The sequence below is a fragment of the Sebastes umbrosus genome, chromosome 23 (genome assembly GCF_015220745.1).
Source record: "Sebastes umbrosus isolate fSebUmb1 chromosome 23, fSebUmb1.pri, whole genome shotgun sequence".
Lineage (NCBI taxonomy): Eukaryota > Metazoa > Chordata > Actinopteri > Perciformes > Sebastidae > Sebastes > Sebastes umbrosus.
In genome coordinates, this window is record NC_051291.1 from 8,894,474 (window position 1) to 8,910,235 (window position 15,762).

Consider the following 15,762-nt stretch of genomic DNA (forward strand, 5'->3'; position numbering starts at 1 on the left):
ATTTTTAGACAATGATGTTTCTACTTTTGCTTAAAGTGGCAATCTTGAAGATATTTATCTAAATAAATGTCTGTTAAGTCACTATCTATCGCCAAATGAAGTAACATTATGGTGATGAGCCGATGGCCCACTGATGAACGTATTGCAATATTGATATATTTGCAGTGTTATGAAATGGGTGTCTGTGTTGACATATAAGCAGGTATATTGCCAAAAAGTGAAAGTCAATTGTTTGTTCCATTGCAACGTCAGCGCCAAGCAGCAGAGCTACGCTTCTGCTATTTTGGACTGAAAGCGACTACCAGACACCAGTAAAACTACCGCATAAAAAGTAAATAAAAAATTATTTCTATTTTATTGTCATGTTCTACCGAAATGGCCTGTGTTGAACAATAAAATATTACAAATAAAATAAGCGTTTTCAGTCCAAAATGGCAGCAGCTTTTATATACCTTGGTGACAATCCTGGAAAAAAAGCTGTTGTATACACATAAAAAAATGGAGCTATACACACAACTCTAAGAACTTGAAGCTCATGTATATTAAAATGTATTTTTTTCTATTCTATTTCTATGTACATGTCAACAAAATGACTCCAGACTGTTAATCTCTGAGCATAATTCTATTGTTTTCAATCAAATAGAAATTCGAAATCAAGCAGGACTGAAATCTTTAGGATTGCCACTTTAAGTAAAGTATCTGAGTTCATCTTCCACCACAGTCCAGCAGCCCGGCTGCTTCATCCCCGATACAAATCAATAAGCGTCTCCTTGCCTTCTTCTTCTCCTCTGACATAACCGCACACAGTATCACATGTCAGTGTGTTTGTTCTGATTAAACTGAACATAAATCTCCCTCCTGTGATTGTGGTTTGGCGAGCTGAAGGGAGATGTGGGACATGGAGAGGAGTGAATGTCAGCTCCCACTAAACAGATTGTATGACTCACTCAGTGCAACCCGGGCTTTTACAACACTGCTGGCCTACTTCCACTCTCTGTGTGTGTGTGTGTGTGTGTGTGTTGGTTTGTGACTCACTCGTTGAGTAGGGGCACAGAGGTGCGTCTCTTGCTCTTCTGGACCATGTTGGCCTGATTTCGGAGGGAGATGCGGAGGGTGGAGGGAGCCAGTCGACACGGCTCTCCGTCCACCTACAAGAACAAAATAAACACACACAAAGAAAGGTCATTGTTTGGTCATTTTCTGTATCAGTTTCAATACACACTTATATTACACAATACAACACTTTTTCTGTACCTTACAGTAGTTTGAGGAAAATGGACATGGTTTTCCAGAGAAAGAAAAGGTAAAGACAAGATCAGGAAATATCATTTAAAGGTATAATATGTAACTTTTCTGCATTAAAATGTCTAAAAACGACTAGACCTATGTTGCATATTTTTCTGAGTTGTGTACTTCAACCCAAGAGAAATCTAATTATTTTTATTAATTAATTGATTATTTACTTATTTATTTATTGTTTTGTTTCTTGTTCTCTTTTTAATTTTGTTTTATTAATTAATTAATATTTTCTCCTTTCTTTTCCATTACGGACATTTGGGGGTAGGGGGGGAATTGACGGCTGATGCTGATTTTATTGTGTATCTTGTTCTAAATAAACATATTGTTTAAAAAAAAACAATAACAACAGAGAAATCCGTAATCCGTAAAAGTGTCACGGTCTGTTTCATTTGGTCGCCTGTCAATGGCGTTATATCCCCTATGTGCATGTGTCAGCGTTGTGGCCGTCTGCCAGAGGCCATCATAAATTGACTTTTCATCCACTTTTAAGCCACATTTTTACCATAGACTGTATATAAGAAGTGGAAGTAGTCACCGTGACGTCAGCCATTGGTTAAGCCAGTATAAGACACGGGTTTTTTGAGTGTTCTCCTCAAATCATCTGTTTTTTATCATCATTAGTGTTTTTTTTAAGGTGGACAGAGGATGCACAATTCTGTGTACACACATTAAATCTTACTTTTAACCCTGTTGTATACCTGTATTATTCTTCAGTTACCTCTCATCTAGTTTTACTTTCTATAGTTATAATCTGTTTATAGTGACAGTGAATTCAGTCACTCAACAGTTTAATAATTAGTAATAACTGTACTCACCTGAACAGGTACAGTCTTGAAGGTAGTAAGGACGACTTCTCTGCACTGGTGCAATCTCTCTCCGTGACCGCCGACCTGTAGCGCCGCCTGGTGGACGAGAGGGAGATTTACACCAAAGACGACCACATTAACACACACCACAGTTTGTTTTTCCTTGTCACCTCGGCTTAATTCAGTATTCATATATTTATATTTCCTCTCTAATCCTCCGTTTCTCTCACCAATGAGGCCACGGTGAAGCCAATGACCTCGATGCAGCCGTCGTCATGGCGCTGCGGTTCAAAGTCTCGGTGGTCGCCTGTGTTTCCCCACGGCATGGTGCCAGCACAGTACCTACACATGTAAAGAAATTAAAATATGCACCATCTGGTTCACCAAAACTGTTGATGATTGACAGTTAACCAAGATACTGGATGTTTTTTTAACAACCCAAATATCACTTTCCACATATGAAGCTATCAGATCGGATGCTTTCCAGTCACAATCATCTTCCTCTATTATTCCCAGATCATAGGTAGTGGATTTGTTTGCACTATTTTGATGTCTGACCAAAAAAATATTATAACTCGAGGGTGGTGTCAGAGTACAGAGACCACTTGTTCCTGCATTAAGGAGCTACTAACCCACTTTCATTAGTCCTGTATTCACCAGAGAGCTGTAGTGAGTGACTCATTGTTTTTAATGCTATTTCAAAAAGCTTTTTCTCTCTAACAGGAACCACTGAAAAATTATAATTAGGTCGAATTTTTTGGCATGAAAATGATCCCAATGAAAGATGTTGCTTGTTGATGCAAAACATCAGATATAGGCTTCGTCCAAAATCTCATAATATGCACTACATACTCAATATGTGTACTATCGTTCAACATACTTTTGTGTGAATAAACAGTAGTATTGATCTTTTTGGACACACTGAGCAGTAATTTATGTCGAGAGCCTCCTTGCCGGTTGGAGACGTGTATCCATGGTAACCTGTGCCTGTGCCAACCTCATGTGACCAAAACGACAGTTTGTGTGAATCATAAAGTCTGAACTAATTTAAAATATATAATATATCTAGCAAAGTGAAATCTTAAACGTACAGTTAAATTGAAGCGTTATTGACGTTGCAGAGCTGTCTGTCAACGTCTGTTATGAACGTTGTCGTCCCTACCGCATTGCATTGTGGGATATTTATGCTGTCCAGCATTTACATACTGTAATATTTCACCGGAAATAGTATGCAATCCACGTACTATTGGTTTCATACTAAGGTTTTGGACATACTAAAATATCTCACATACTGTTTTAGCGTACTAAATAGTATGTTAGTGTGGAATTTCGTTCGCAATCATACAGTATATCGGTCCAACCCTTATGGAAATTAAGAAGTGTGGAGGACACATTATAATCACATCATACAGAGGAAACCTCTTATAGTGATCACGTCTGTCCGGGTGAAATTGATCACTATAAGCGGGTGATTTTTATACAATTTCTTTCCTCTTTTTCTTAATTTCTCATGCAGATTACCACCTTATTGACATTTGTATAAAGTAATGAAACGGACCGCAGAAAGACCAAAACAAGATGACAACCATTAAGTCGACTAATCGACTAAGAGGAATCCTTCCAACCAAACTCCACTCAGCATCATGGACAGTGTGTAATCACCTACCTGGGAATGTTTAGAAACACAATGCACTGAAATTTCAGCTCCTGGATCTTTGGGGTTAGATCGGTACCATCACACTGAGAAAGACAGAGACAAAGAAAGTTTAAAATACAGTTTGTGGCGTTGACCAGCGGTTTACAAAATGGGGGTAAATGCCCTCATGTATGAAGTATTAAATTGAACATTTTGGGGTTTTGGACTGTTAACTAAACAAAACAAGTATTCTATATTTGTTTACTTTTGGAATTTGTGACAGGCATTTTTCACTATTTTGTGATATTTTGTAGACCAGTGGTTCTCAACTTTTTTCATGTCCAGGACCACTAAACTGATGCGCATTACGTCTCGGAGCCCCAGTGTCGGGCTGAAGGACACTTCAGCATGGCGGACGTTAACAGAGGAGTTGAAGGACGGACGTTTTAATCACCCGGCCGACCTGTTGCCCAGACATGTCGACATGGAAAACGATACAGACCGACAGAGAGAGAGAGAAAGAGTGTTAACACTCACCACCACTCTGACGTGCTTGGACAAATCCCTCGAGCTTCTCTGGAGGAAATCTGAGAACGCAGCCTGCAAACACACAACAGCGCACACACACACACACACACACACACACACACACACACACACACACACACACACACACACACAAAGAGAGAGAGAATAGGAGCCAATCAAACAGAATCACAGTTCATTACATTTCCCTCATTAAAAAGAGATAACTCCTCTGCACGCTTCCTCTCCAACTCCATCGGTTATTCCTCACATCTCTCATCCTTCACACAATATCTGCACGTTTCTAAAAGTTCTTTAAAGCTTTAGATTTGAATCAGACAAAGTCAAAACCAAAATAAAGAAGAAGCTGGAAAAAAAATTCTGACTGACTGACAGTTCTACAAACTATACGATACTACAAGAGCAGAATAAAATGTCAAAATGAATCATTCTAGTAAACCATGACATCCAAATGTTTACTAAAGCATATAGGATGCACATTGCACTTGTGACACTGTTCATTATGAATCTAAAATGACTAGAAACTGCAATTACCTTTGGCAATATATGGAGGCAAGATAACAACACATCCAACTCTTGAAATGTCTCAAAAAAAGAAATGTGAATAAGGCAAATAAAGTCGGCTACAGCTTAGTTTGGTCACAAGGAAGTTTTATCGAATATTCCGTTTCCATACAGCTTTTCTAATGCGATAAATATAAAAATATGCGAATGGAAAAACACGGCTATTAAGACTTAGAAACACACCCTGCTGTATCGGAACCTCCTCCCTCTTGCAGTCTATTATAATCTTTATCTGTATTTCCTTTGCATGATTTGTGTGTCCTCCAGCCACTCCATCTCTCCTCATCCTCCTGTTTTTCCCCTAATTCCCTTCCTTCGCTCCAATCTTCCCTCTCAGCCGTCACTCTTGAAGAAACCTCGACATGTTTCTTTCGGTGTGTCTTGTTAATACAGACAGACAGAGCAGTGGAAACCAGAAAAGTTTGGGCTGCATGAGTTTCTGAGTGTGAATGTGCAATAAGTCAATTGGGACACTCACTCCTGCATAGAACATCTTGTTGCGGAAGCGACTGTTAAACTTTTCTGGGTTGGCCTCTGGAAAAGATACAATCAGAGAGGCAGAGAAGAAGAATACATTAAATACGTTTGCGAAACAACACAGAGGCATAGAGTAACACTGTTTAAATCTGACTCATTGGTGCATGCATGAATGTGTCCTTTTTAATATTTGATTTCATTCTGCTCGTCTTTCGGTGGAGTGCGATGCGTTAACGGGAAAGAGAAGGACTTAATGGAATATAAATAGAGTTCATACAGGATGAAAACAGACGTTAAAATAGATTTCACCGACCTCTGGACTCGTGGAACTCCAGGGTGACATGAGCGTCGAAGCCCAGGCTGAAGTAGTTGTTGAACACATTGAGAGGCAGCTGAGGACAAAATGTTAAAGTGAGTGTGTTTGCATAAATATTACAGAATATATTCACATAGACAGCTCATATTCCCACTCTATTTAAAAGGGAGAGTTTGGGTGTTTTGAAGTGGGGTTGTATGAGGTACTTGTCCATAGTCAGTGTATTACCTACATTAGATGGAGTTTGAAGAAGCAAACAGGAGCAAAGCAATATGATGCTGTGGATGGGGGCAGCAGCTAAACAGATTTTAGACCCCAAAAAATTAGTTTAAGTGTACGCTATATTTAGAATATTTTCACTAACTCGCCGTCAGACAGCCATTTCAGACGGGGAACTGAAGCTGTTATGTATGCTCTTATCAAAGACACCAGACTCCATTGACAAAAACAGTAACAAGGTTAATGAAAGGTCATTCGTGACTGCATCTGTTGTGCAAACTGTAAAGTTACTGCTAATTCAGAGACCACTTCCTGCTGCTCTTGTTCCATATTAAAAGGTTTGCATAGGCGAATCACATTGAGACTTTTACTGTGATGCAGCTACACTTTAATCCAATGTAACAGTTGTAAATAATGCAGGGAAGAATTGTGCAAAAAGAAACAATGTGCTGGTTAGATGAGCTGCAGGATATACACTGTGATAGACAGTAATGCAATGACCCGTTATCTCTTGTAAGATGCTATAACACAAGTTCTGCATATAAGGGCTTTAACTTATTCTAATGAATAAAAGGTTAATCTTGTAGGCACTATCAGCTTTTTCCTCTATCCCCACAATGTGATTAATCCAAGTACATAGACACCGCCTAGTTGACTTCTGACCTTCTGTGTTCCCTCCTCCGGCTGCGCAGCACCTTTCTCTACTAGAAGGTTCCACCTATCCAGCTGCACCACCGACCCGTCCTCCACATGACACAGAACCTTGGACACCGGCTCGTCTGTGTAGCCCTGCGGAGACACAAACAAATATGCATCACTAATAGAGTAAGAGAGAAAGAAGAAGAAGAAGAAAGTAGGGAATGTATGACTGGAAAACAGAAGAGAGAAAGCAGAGAGCTGCAGATGGATTATGGCCTCTATCCTTCTTTCTATCTGTCCAACCAGCAGCTCTCTCTCCTCCTTATCATCTATTTGCTAACAAGAGCTCAACACACACACACATGTCCACATGAGAAAGAGTGGGATAGATAGAGAGAGCATGTAATGATTGGCTCTGAGTAAGTGGTCATTGAGGCTGCTTCACTGACACCATGATCACCTTAAGAGCACAGACACACACCAGACCTCATGCATAAAAGAGTGGATTTTACAGATAACACACACACCTCACTCTTCCCTTTCATCCTGCCATCAATCCACGTCTCCCTACCCTCCGTCACAGTACTCATTCGGGCCAGCTCTCTCTAATGGACAGTACGTTTTCTCTCTTTCATTATTCTCTCCATCCTCTGTGTCTGTGTCGTCTGCTTTTTATTTTCTGTCTCCCTCTTGACAGGGTCAGGAAATCAGTGTACCAAGGACTGCAGACTGACACACACAAGAACACAACAATCTGATGATAGTAGCGCTTGTCAGCAGGGCCTCCTCTGAGACACACACATACACACACACACACACACACACACACACACACACACACACACACACACACACACACACACAGCAAGTCACAGGGTCATTCACACTCACACAGAGAGAGGTGGGGCAAGAGCAGCGGTGAGTAACATGACAGAGTGTCAGAGAAGAGACAATGAGAAGGAAAGAGAGGAGGAAGGAAAGAAAAATGTCAGCAAGAAGAAAGGAAGGAAAGGAAATGAGAGGAAAGGAATGGGAAGGAGAAGGAAAATGTGGGAAATGAGATGAGAGGAAAGGGGAGGATTGAAAGGAAAGGAAAGGAAAGGAAATAAAAGATATGAAGAGGAAAGGAAAGGGTAGGGAAGGAGAGGGAAGGAGGAGGAAGCTAAGGAAAGGACAGGAAAGGAAAGGAAAGGAAAGGAAATGAAAGGAAAGGAAAGGAAAGGAAAGGGAAGAAATGGAGAGGTAAGGAGATGGAAGCAAAGGAAAGGAAAGGAAAGGAGATGAAAAGAAAGGGCAGGAGAAGGAAGCAAAGGAAAGGAGAGGAAAGGGCAGGAGAGGAAAGGAAACGGAAGGAAATGAGAGGGAGGGAGAAGGAGAAGGAGAAGGAGAAGGAAGCAAAGGAAAGGAGAGGAAAGGTATTGAAAGGAAAGGGAAGGGAAGGAGAGGAGAGGGAAGGAAAAGGGAGGAGAAGGAGAAGGAGAAGGAGAAGGAGAAGGAAACAAAGGAAAGGAGAGGGAAGGTATTGAAAGGAGAGTGAAGGACAGGAGAGGAGAGGAAAGGGAAGGAGAAGGAGAAGGAGAGGGAAGCAAAGGAAAGGACAGGGCAGGACATGAGAGGAAAGGAAACAAATTGAAAGGAAAGAAAAGGGAAGGAAAGGAGTGGGAAGGAGAAGGAAGCAAAGCTAAGGAGAGGAAGGGATTTGAAGGAAAAGGAAAAAGAAAGAGGAAAGGAAATGAACAACAGAGACAAAGTGGATAATAAAAAACCCTGCAGTAGGAAACACCCAGTGAAGTAGAGGACAAAAGGACACACTAATTACACTCCTGATAGATATGAATGTTCATCTATCTCTCTCTGTATCAGGACTTGATCTGCTTTGTACTCAGGAATCTGTCAAAGTCATTCACGCGTCCTTGTCCTTGAAAATACAGTTGATGCAAATGATGTATATTTAAATAGATTTTGATTACTAAATGAATGTGGAAACATTTGATATAATCATAAAAAAATAACTGAAAACTCATTTCAGGTTTTGACTCATGCAGAGAGATATTTGATGTATTGTCATCGCTACAATCCCACATATAACTGGTGTACAGAGAAGTCAAATGAAAGCATGTGGGTGCTCGTAAAGGTCTCTTCTTCTGTGTTCCAGTACAGTTATGCAATATATGCTTCAGGACTTTATTATTAGTATTACTACTTTATTTTAGTAATAAGCTGTAAGAGCCCAAAGTGTCCTCTCACAGAAGGATGGGTCATCAAATTTGACTTGTATAAGTTTATGCCGCCTTTTCTGGGTTAGTCAGCTTCGATTTTCTAGCTTTTTTTAGCTGTGATTTTGCCTTACACTAATGTGGTTTTAATGCATAAAGGAGGAGTAACTGTTATATGCGGCACTAATGCAGAACAGAGACAGGATAGGATCAATTTAAAGGAACTGTGTCATCTTTACTTGACGTGTTGTGCCTCAGAGAGGTCAGACAATGGCTACATGTCGGGTTTAGAGGAAGAGTGACGCAGGAAGTCGTCTGTCGTAGACTTCCTGGAATGTGGGTGAGTTTTTCTGTCACTCCCAGTGGTGTCTGAGAGGGAATATTGGATTTATTTTTTACTACATATCAATATTTGTTCATATTTCAGACTTATTAGACATTTATTTAAATTTACTTATTAGATATTTTCATTATTTTATATGTGTCTAGGTCATAACCTTGTTTTTTTAAGATACCTATACCTCTATTTAAGTATGTTGGAAGTGCTGGTTATGTTATTTTTCTTATCTGTATCTTAATATAATGTCCCAGTTGCAATGACTGCAATGACTTATTCTAATCATGATGTGGATAAACATGTAAACATATGAATTAATAACTACAGTCAGGGAGGAGAAGCCGCTACGTCCTGCCGCTCAGAAGTCAAGGCTGGGAACTCACCCCACCCCAGTTGAGCGTCCTGGCGAGGTCATTTCCTGTTCCCAGAGGAAGAACAGCGACCGGAGGCTGGGGGTTCATCTGCAGCTCATCTAGAGTGGACAGGATCCACCCCACCTACACAGAGACATGCACAGAAAGCATAAGATTAACAATAGAATACATAGAAATAGATTTTCAGGGTCCGACATTAACTGATGGCCTGTGGCCACCAAATATCCGCTGTAGGTGATCCCCTGTGGCCACCAAATATCCGCTGTAGGTGATCCCCTGTGGCCACCAAATATCCGCTGTAGGTGATCCCCTGTGGCCACCCAGTTTTATCAGGTCTCTCTTGAGAATGAGACTGAGTCTGAGATTATGGTTTCCGTGTCTTAAAATCTATAAACTGAATGCGACGCTCACTTTGAAAGCGCTGCAACCGACGAGGAACAGCTAATTCGTGAATTTGAAATGAGGGCATTATGATGCGTTCAGGCTCTATTCAGTAAAAATGAGTATTGGCCAAAGGTAAATTATAACCTTATCATAATGTGTTCAAATGTAATCTTGTAAAATGTAGTTTTTGGTGATAAACTTGAATAAATCCAATTGTTTGAAGGAGATGTTTTCACAGCAATATAAAACAGATAATAGAGAGAGAAATATGACCTGTTTATCTTCCTAATACAGCTTATAATACATAATTAATCCTACTGATGCCAAGAATTTTTTTCAAAAATCAAATATCAAAGCAAATAGTTACATAAAAATACAATCATTTTTTAATTATTTCTAATTGTGGGTTCTTATGCGAAAAAGATAATAAAGTCTGTATCTTTTGTAGTGTGTGCACTGAGAGATTGTGAGAGAACACATTTAAATAAATAAATAATTACAGATATTCATTCTGTTTATGCACAGTTAAGGAAGGCTGTGTTAAGTGGCGTTAAATTGCTTTTTCTGCATTTTTTTTTTACATAAGTTTACACCAAAAATGTACTTTGGCAACCAAATTTAGGCGCTTGGTGGCCAGTGTTGCTTTGCATTGCTTAAAAATATTCACATCTGTCTCTGGATTATAATAGAATGGAGTCTTACCGTGCCGTCCCCTCCGCAGGCAAGGATCCTCAGATTTGGCACTTTCCGATACAACTCCAACCTGACAAATCACACATAAAGCAGAGAGAGGTTGTAGAGCAAAAGAGGCTGATTGGTGTTGAGTGGGTGTAAGTGGTAAAGTTTAATGAAAATTGCTTGACCCATGAGCAGATTATTAGAATAAAAGAGGACAATGACAGAAGAACATACAGCAGTGGATTGTAATAATAACAGTATGATGTGAAATGAAGATCTAAGTAGAAATGTGGCTATAAGAAAAACACAATTTCTCTAGTTAAATAAAGCAGAGTACAAAAGTTAGTCAGTCTATTCCAAACCAATGTCACGTTGACCCAGTGTGTTAAAGAGGGTGAATTTTAATAAAAGCCCAACTGAAGGGTACTTACGCCTCTCGCAGCCCTCCCTGTGACAGGTCAAAGACTTGTCGAGGGTTCAAGATCCACATGAACATCTGTAACACCTTGGCACCCTATAGAGAGACATTTACAGTCAGGGTTTTCCAACAACTACTTGACAAGGACATTAAAGAGGACTTATTATGCCTATTTTCAGGTGCATACTTGTATTTTGTGTTTCTTCTAGAACATGTTTACATGCTTTAATGTTCAAAAAACTCCGCTCCAGCTTCACCCTAACTAGCTTTGTTTGAAGGTGTGCCAAACTAGCCGCTAGGCAGGTATTATGCAAATGTGTTACTTGGTGACATCACCATGTTACAGAAGAAAAGGCAGGATTTCAAGCGTGGCGTTTCAGGCAGTTCAGGAACAGTGTTTCTGTGGGGAGAGTAACTCTCTTTGGCGTGGACTTTGTAACTTTGCAGACCTTTTACATGCACAAAAAAATATATAACACACTAAAGGAAATGGGGAAAAGGCACAAAAGCATAATAGGTCCTCTTTAACAACTGTACAATCTTAAACCCTATTAGAGCTGCATTGTTTTTGCTGGAGCAGCTCCTATAATTGTGACCAAAAATCTCCAGCATGATGTTATAATGATGATAATGACGTTAACAAAGGTGATAAAACTAATCCTGTTTTAACTGACATCTTCCCAATTAAATGTTCTGTCGTCGCAGATTGTAATAACTCACGTAGTGGCTGGCTCAAACTGGCATTTATATCATTAAATTAATTAAACAAATCAGCCACTGACACTCTGTTGAGACCCGTACAGTCAGTGGAGGTGTAAATTAATAAAAGACATATTAGAATCTGATAATGTCATGATAAATGTTGATATGTCTTGTATGGTAGTCTTCATTAAAGGCTGTTAAACGAATTAAACTATTTATAGACATACAGAAAGTAGTGCTGAATAATACTGGTTGGTAGAGCTGCAACAATTAATGGATTAATCGTCAATTATTTTGATAAGCGATTAATTGGTGACATGAAATAAATCATGTTACAGGAACTTCATCATTGATACTGTTCCGTTTCAAAGCTTGAAGGTATCTCAAACAAATAAAAATAAAACATTTTAAAGTGTGCTGACCTGGTTGCCGCCACTCTTGGGATTGACAAAAACCAAGATGGGCTTCATGAGAGGTGAAGGGAGCGGCTTCAACATGAACGGACGCCATTTAGACTCCTGAAGGAAGAAAGAGACAAAGAAAGATATGCAAAAGGTGGAAAAATAAATAAAGTATGTGATACATAATGCTGATATGACTAATCGATTAGTTAATGAACACAAAATGTATCCCCGTATCACCTTCCAGTTTCTTAACCTGTTAAGCTTTAGGAGCACTATCCTTTGGAAAAAACGCCTAAAATGACATACCCAAAATGAATCAGGAATAGCTCCTCGACCATAAGGCTTATATGTATAAATCTGGTCTCCATGTATACGATAAAGATGCTAATGTAGCTGATATGCATCTGCTAATGTTATATGTTGGTCACCAAGCATCAATTTTGGGGTCCGATTAGTTTATGTATTTTGTAGTAAACATTAGCCCTTTAGACATTCTCTGTCTGTCAAATAAAACAGATTAATGATGATTAAAATGAGTTGCACCCCTGGCAATACATTTACACAAACACTAATCCAGGTTCATTGATCTGTGTTGTCAAAGTAGGTGGCTGACAAACCTCATATGGTCAAAATTCATTGCTTAGATTTGGTGTTGGGAGTTAAATAAATAAATCACTAAGACATAAACAAATGTGAGCACATGATGGGTCAGTGAAGACATGTTGAGTAGGTCAGTAAAACGTATTAATCTGATCTAAATCTGAACCTTCTGTATACACTTAAAAAGCACGTCGTACACTAACATTCAGTCTCCTTCATAGTGTTACTTACATCCAGTCCCTTCTTGCTTGTCCTTCGTTTGAAAGATGTCCGCTTTTTTCTCCTGGCAGAGTTCTTAAGTGAGCTCTAGGGTAAACACACACACACACACACACACACACACACACACATACACGCACACACGCACACACACAGAGTTCAATGGTTAGTTCACTGTCACCGTGTCCCTTGTGATGGTAATTAAAAGTGCAATGAAGCATGTGATGTGACTGAGGGATATATGTGTGTGGTGTGTGTGTGTGTATGTGTGTGTGTGATGACAGAGACACAAACCCAGAGTTCCCTCAAACAGATCAGACATGTGTCAGCTCATATCACATCATAGCCAAAATCACACACACTCAAACACACACACACACACACCCACACACAGTTTTGACACACGTCTTCATTTAGAGTTTTAAATTTAGATCCAACAGAGTCGTTTCTCATTACCGTCACAAAATGACAGCTAGTGAACTTTATCAACCAGTGGACTGACTGGTGATGGACGTCTGTAATGGGAGTATGTGTATGTGTGTGAGTGTGTGTGTGTTTATATGTGTGTGTGTGCACCTGTGGTTTCCTGACTTTGATGATCCAGGAGGGTGGTATTATGACTCCAGCGTGGGCCCCCAGTGAACACGGCTCCTCGATCTGGTGCAGCATGAAACACGTCACCTTGTTGTGGAACTGCAACAAAAACACGCCTTGTTATTATTTATCACATTAATCAATAAATTCACCAAAGACAAAGTTCACATCTTAAGGCCCTGGCACCACAAGCCAACGGTCGGCCGTCGGACAGTTTGGGGCCGTCGGTGAGCATCTGTCGGCCTAGTTTTTGCGGTGTGTCCTGCACGGTCAGTTCTAGTCTGCCTTTGTCGGAGGTTTTTCAGCTGATTTATCATGTTGAATCAGCGGCGACGCATCTGATCATTCTAATACACGGATATTTTCACAATGACATGGCCATCTGGAATGAAGCTAAGTGGTGAGAGTGGAGTGAAAACGGTCAGCAAACGCCGCTTTGTTTCATGTACATATCATAACAACGGCTTGTATATCCGCCGTCCTCGGTCTTCCTGTTTCCCTTTTTGAATGATGAATACAGACTAACACTGCCTGCTGGTGTGGAGAGTCATTTCTTCTCACGCAGGCGCAGAACGTACGTGCTAACTGGCCGTCCGCTGTAGTCTTTGCGGTGTGTTCGAGTGCAACGTGGCGAACAGTCGGCCTTCAACGTCGCTAATTCTTTGATGTCGGCTTGGTGTGTCTGGGCCTTGAGAGACGGCTGTCCGAAACTCTTAAAGGCTCGTTTGACAAAATTACAAAAAGTATTTGGGTAGAATAAACTTTTATTTTGAAACATTAGGTCCATCCCTAGTTTTCTGGTAACATACAGTGAGAGTTGGGGGCTTTTAATTTGAAAAACAAACATCATCCGGAGATTCCTGATAACATGCATTTGGACTGAGGCACAGAAACATCCTATACACGTAGTATATGTATGTATATTTAAGATTTAAGGTTATTAATTAATGTAGCTAAACAGTATTTCTTTATTGCATGAGACTCAGACTGTTACTCAGATTGTTCATACTTGAAGTCATATTTCTAGTAAAGTGTTCTTCACAATGTATTCATTTCACCAGATACCATTATGAGTGCATCTTTTCATTAATCTACAGTGATGAATTATTACAGAGGATGAATGACTCACCGCCTGTTTACACCAGGAACAACTGATGGCGATTATTTCTTTACTGTGGAAGAACTTCTGTTGAAAACTCTGCAGAAACAAAACAGAAATAAATAGAAGTCAGTCTGTAGGAACAATAATAACTGTGAACAACATAGTGTGTGTGCGTGTTTGTATTTACCTTTCCACACTGTCTACATTTCCCCTCCTGTCTCCGTCTGTGAACCCAGTGATGTCTCAGTATGTTTTGCTGTCAGAGGAAGAAATGATAATCATGTTAACATTTTCTCTTCACACACAGTAAACAGGACACGTACAAATGATTCTCTCACTTGTACAAAGGCACATATTTACACAGACACACACTTACATCTCGGAGGCAGCGGGATCCTCCCTCTCTGAAGGTCGGCTTACATCGGAAGTTAATCTAGACAGAGATGAAATAAACAAACAATGAATACAGGCACAAAATACCAAATTATGTCAGCTCTATTCCAAATAATGTTATTACCAGGATGGCATATAACAACATAAATATTCAACAGCTACATCATCTATACTAATACAAACCTTGAACTACAGTATATTGTTTATTTTTACAGACACACATCTTGCTGTTTTAGTCACTGTGGTGAAATTAAATCAATACTGTAGGTCAGGACGTGGGCAGGACGTCTACGACATTTTCACAATGTCTACATTTAATAAAAGGAATAAAATCAACACTGAAAACATCTCAATTATTATCTCAAATAGTGTCAAACTAGACACAACTTTCAGATATTTTCGGAGACAGAACACATTTTTCTATTCAATATATTGCTACATGTATGTTAGCAGGTCGGTAGCTTGCATATATATATATATATATATATATATATAGGGTTGGGTACCGTTCCCAGCATGCATCTGTCCTCCATAAGCCGCCCTCAGTCATTTTAATCCTAAATGTGGTTCAACAGGAACAATGCTGCAGAAAACTCCCTCACGAACATGTTTTAGAAATTGAATTATCTTTAATGACAGTGGGTAAAGTCTGCATTAAAATGTAAGCTTAACTCTGTGTGTGTGTGTGTGTGTGTGTGTGTGTGTGTGTGAGAGAGAGATACCTTTTCTAGTTGCTCTATGCATCCGGAGTGAACAACGATCTTACAGGCAGCACATTTCCTCCTGGGAGCCGACTTCTTAAAGGAGCAAACAGACACACAGCACAGAGAGCCGTGAGA

The 15,762-nt window shown here is 39.8% G+C and overlaps 1 protein-coding gene across 7 annotated transcripts in view; it reads right to left on the reverse strand.

Annotated features, from left to right (window-relative positions):
- Positions 1-15,762, reverse strand: part of dgki (diacylglycerol kinase, iota) — a 78,979-nt gene that overhangs the window by 13,741 nt on the left and 49,476 nt on the right. For 5 of the 7 annotated variants that reach the window (XM_037760601.1, XM_037760606.1, XM_037760607.1 and 2 more), the window contains exons 4-21: positions 15,646-15,720; positions 14,907-14,963; positions 14,718-14,786; positions 14,558-14,626; positions 13,411-13,527; positions 12,847-12,921; positions 12,034-12,129; positions 10,923-11,005; positions 10,516-10,576; positions 9,439-9,552; positions 6,527-6,652; positions 5,642-5,720; positions 5,330-5,385; positions 4,279-4,341; positions 3,772-3,845; positions 2,336-2,447; positions 2,115-2,201; positions 1,036-1,148 (exon numbers count right to left, since the gene is read on the reverse strand). In XM_037760601.1, the coding sequence (XP_037616529.1) occupies positions 1,036-1,148; positions 2,115-2,201; positions 2,336-2,447; positions 3,772-3,845; positions 4,279-4,341; positions 5,330-5,385; positions 5,642-5,720; positions 6,527-6,652; positions 9,439-9,552; positions 10,516-10,576; positions 10,923-11,005; positions 12,034-12,129; positions 12,847-12,921; positions 13,411-13,527; positions 14,558-14,626; positions 14,718-14,786; positions 14,907-14,963; positions 15,646-15,720 (1,526 nt within the window). The remainder of the gene's footprint in view (positions 1-1,035; positions 1,149-2,114; positions 2,202-2,335; positions 2,448-3,771; positions 3,846-4,278; positions 4,342-5,329; positions 5,386-5,641; positions 5,721-6,526; positions 6,653-9,438; positions 9,553-10,515; positions 10,577-10,922; positions 11,006-12,033; positions 12,130-12,846; positions 12,922-13,410; positions 13,528-14,557; positions 14,627-14,717; positions 14,787-14,906; positions 14,964-15,645; positions 15,721-15,762) is intronic. The other 2 variants (XM_037760602.1, XM_037760603.1) reach the window with 2 other exon arrangements.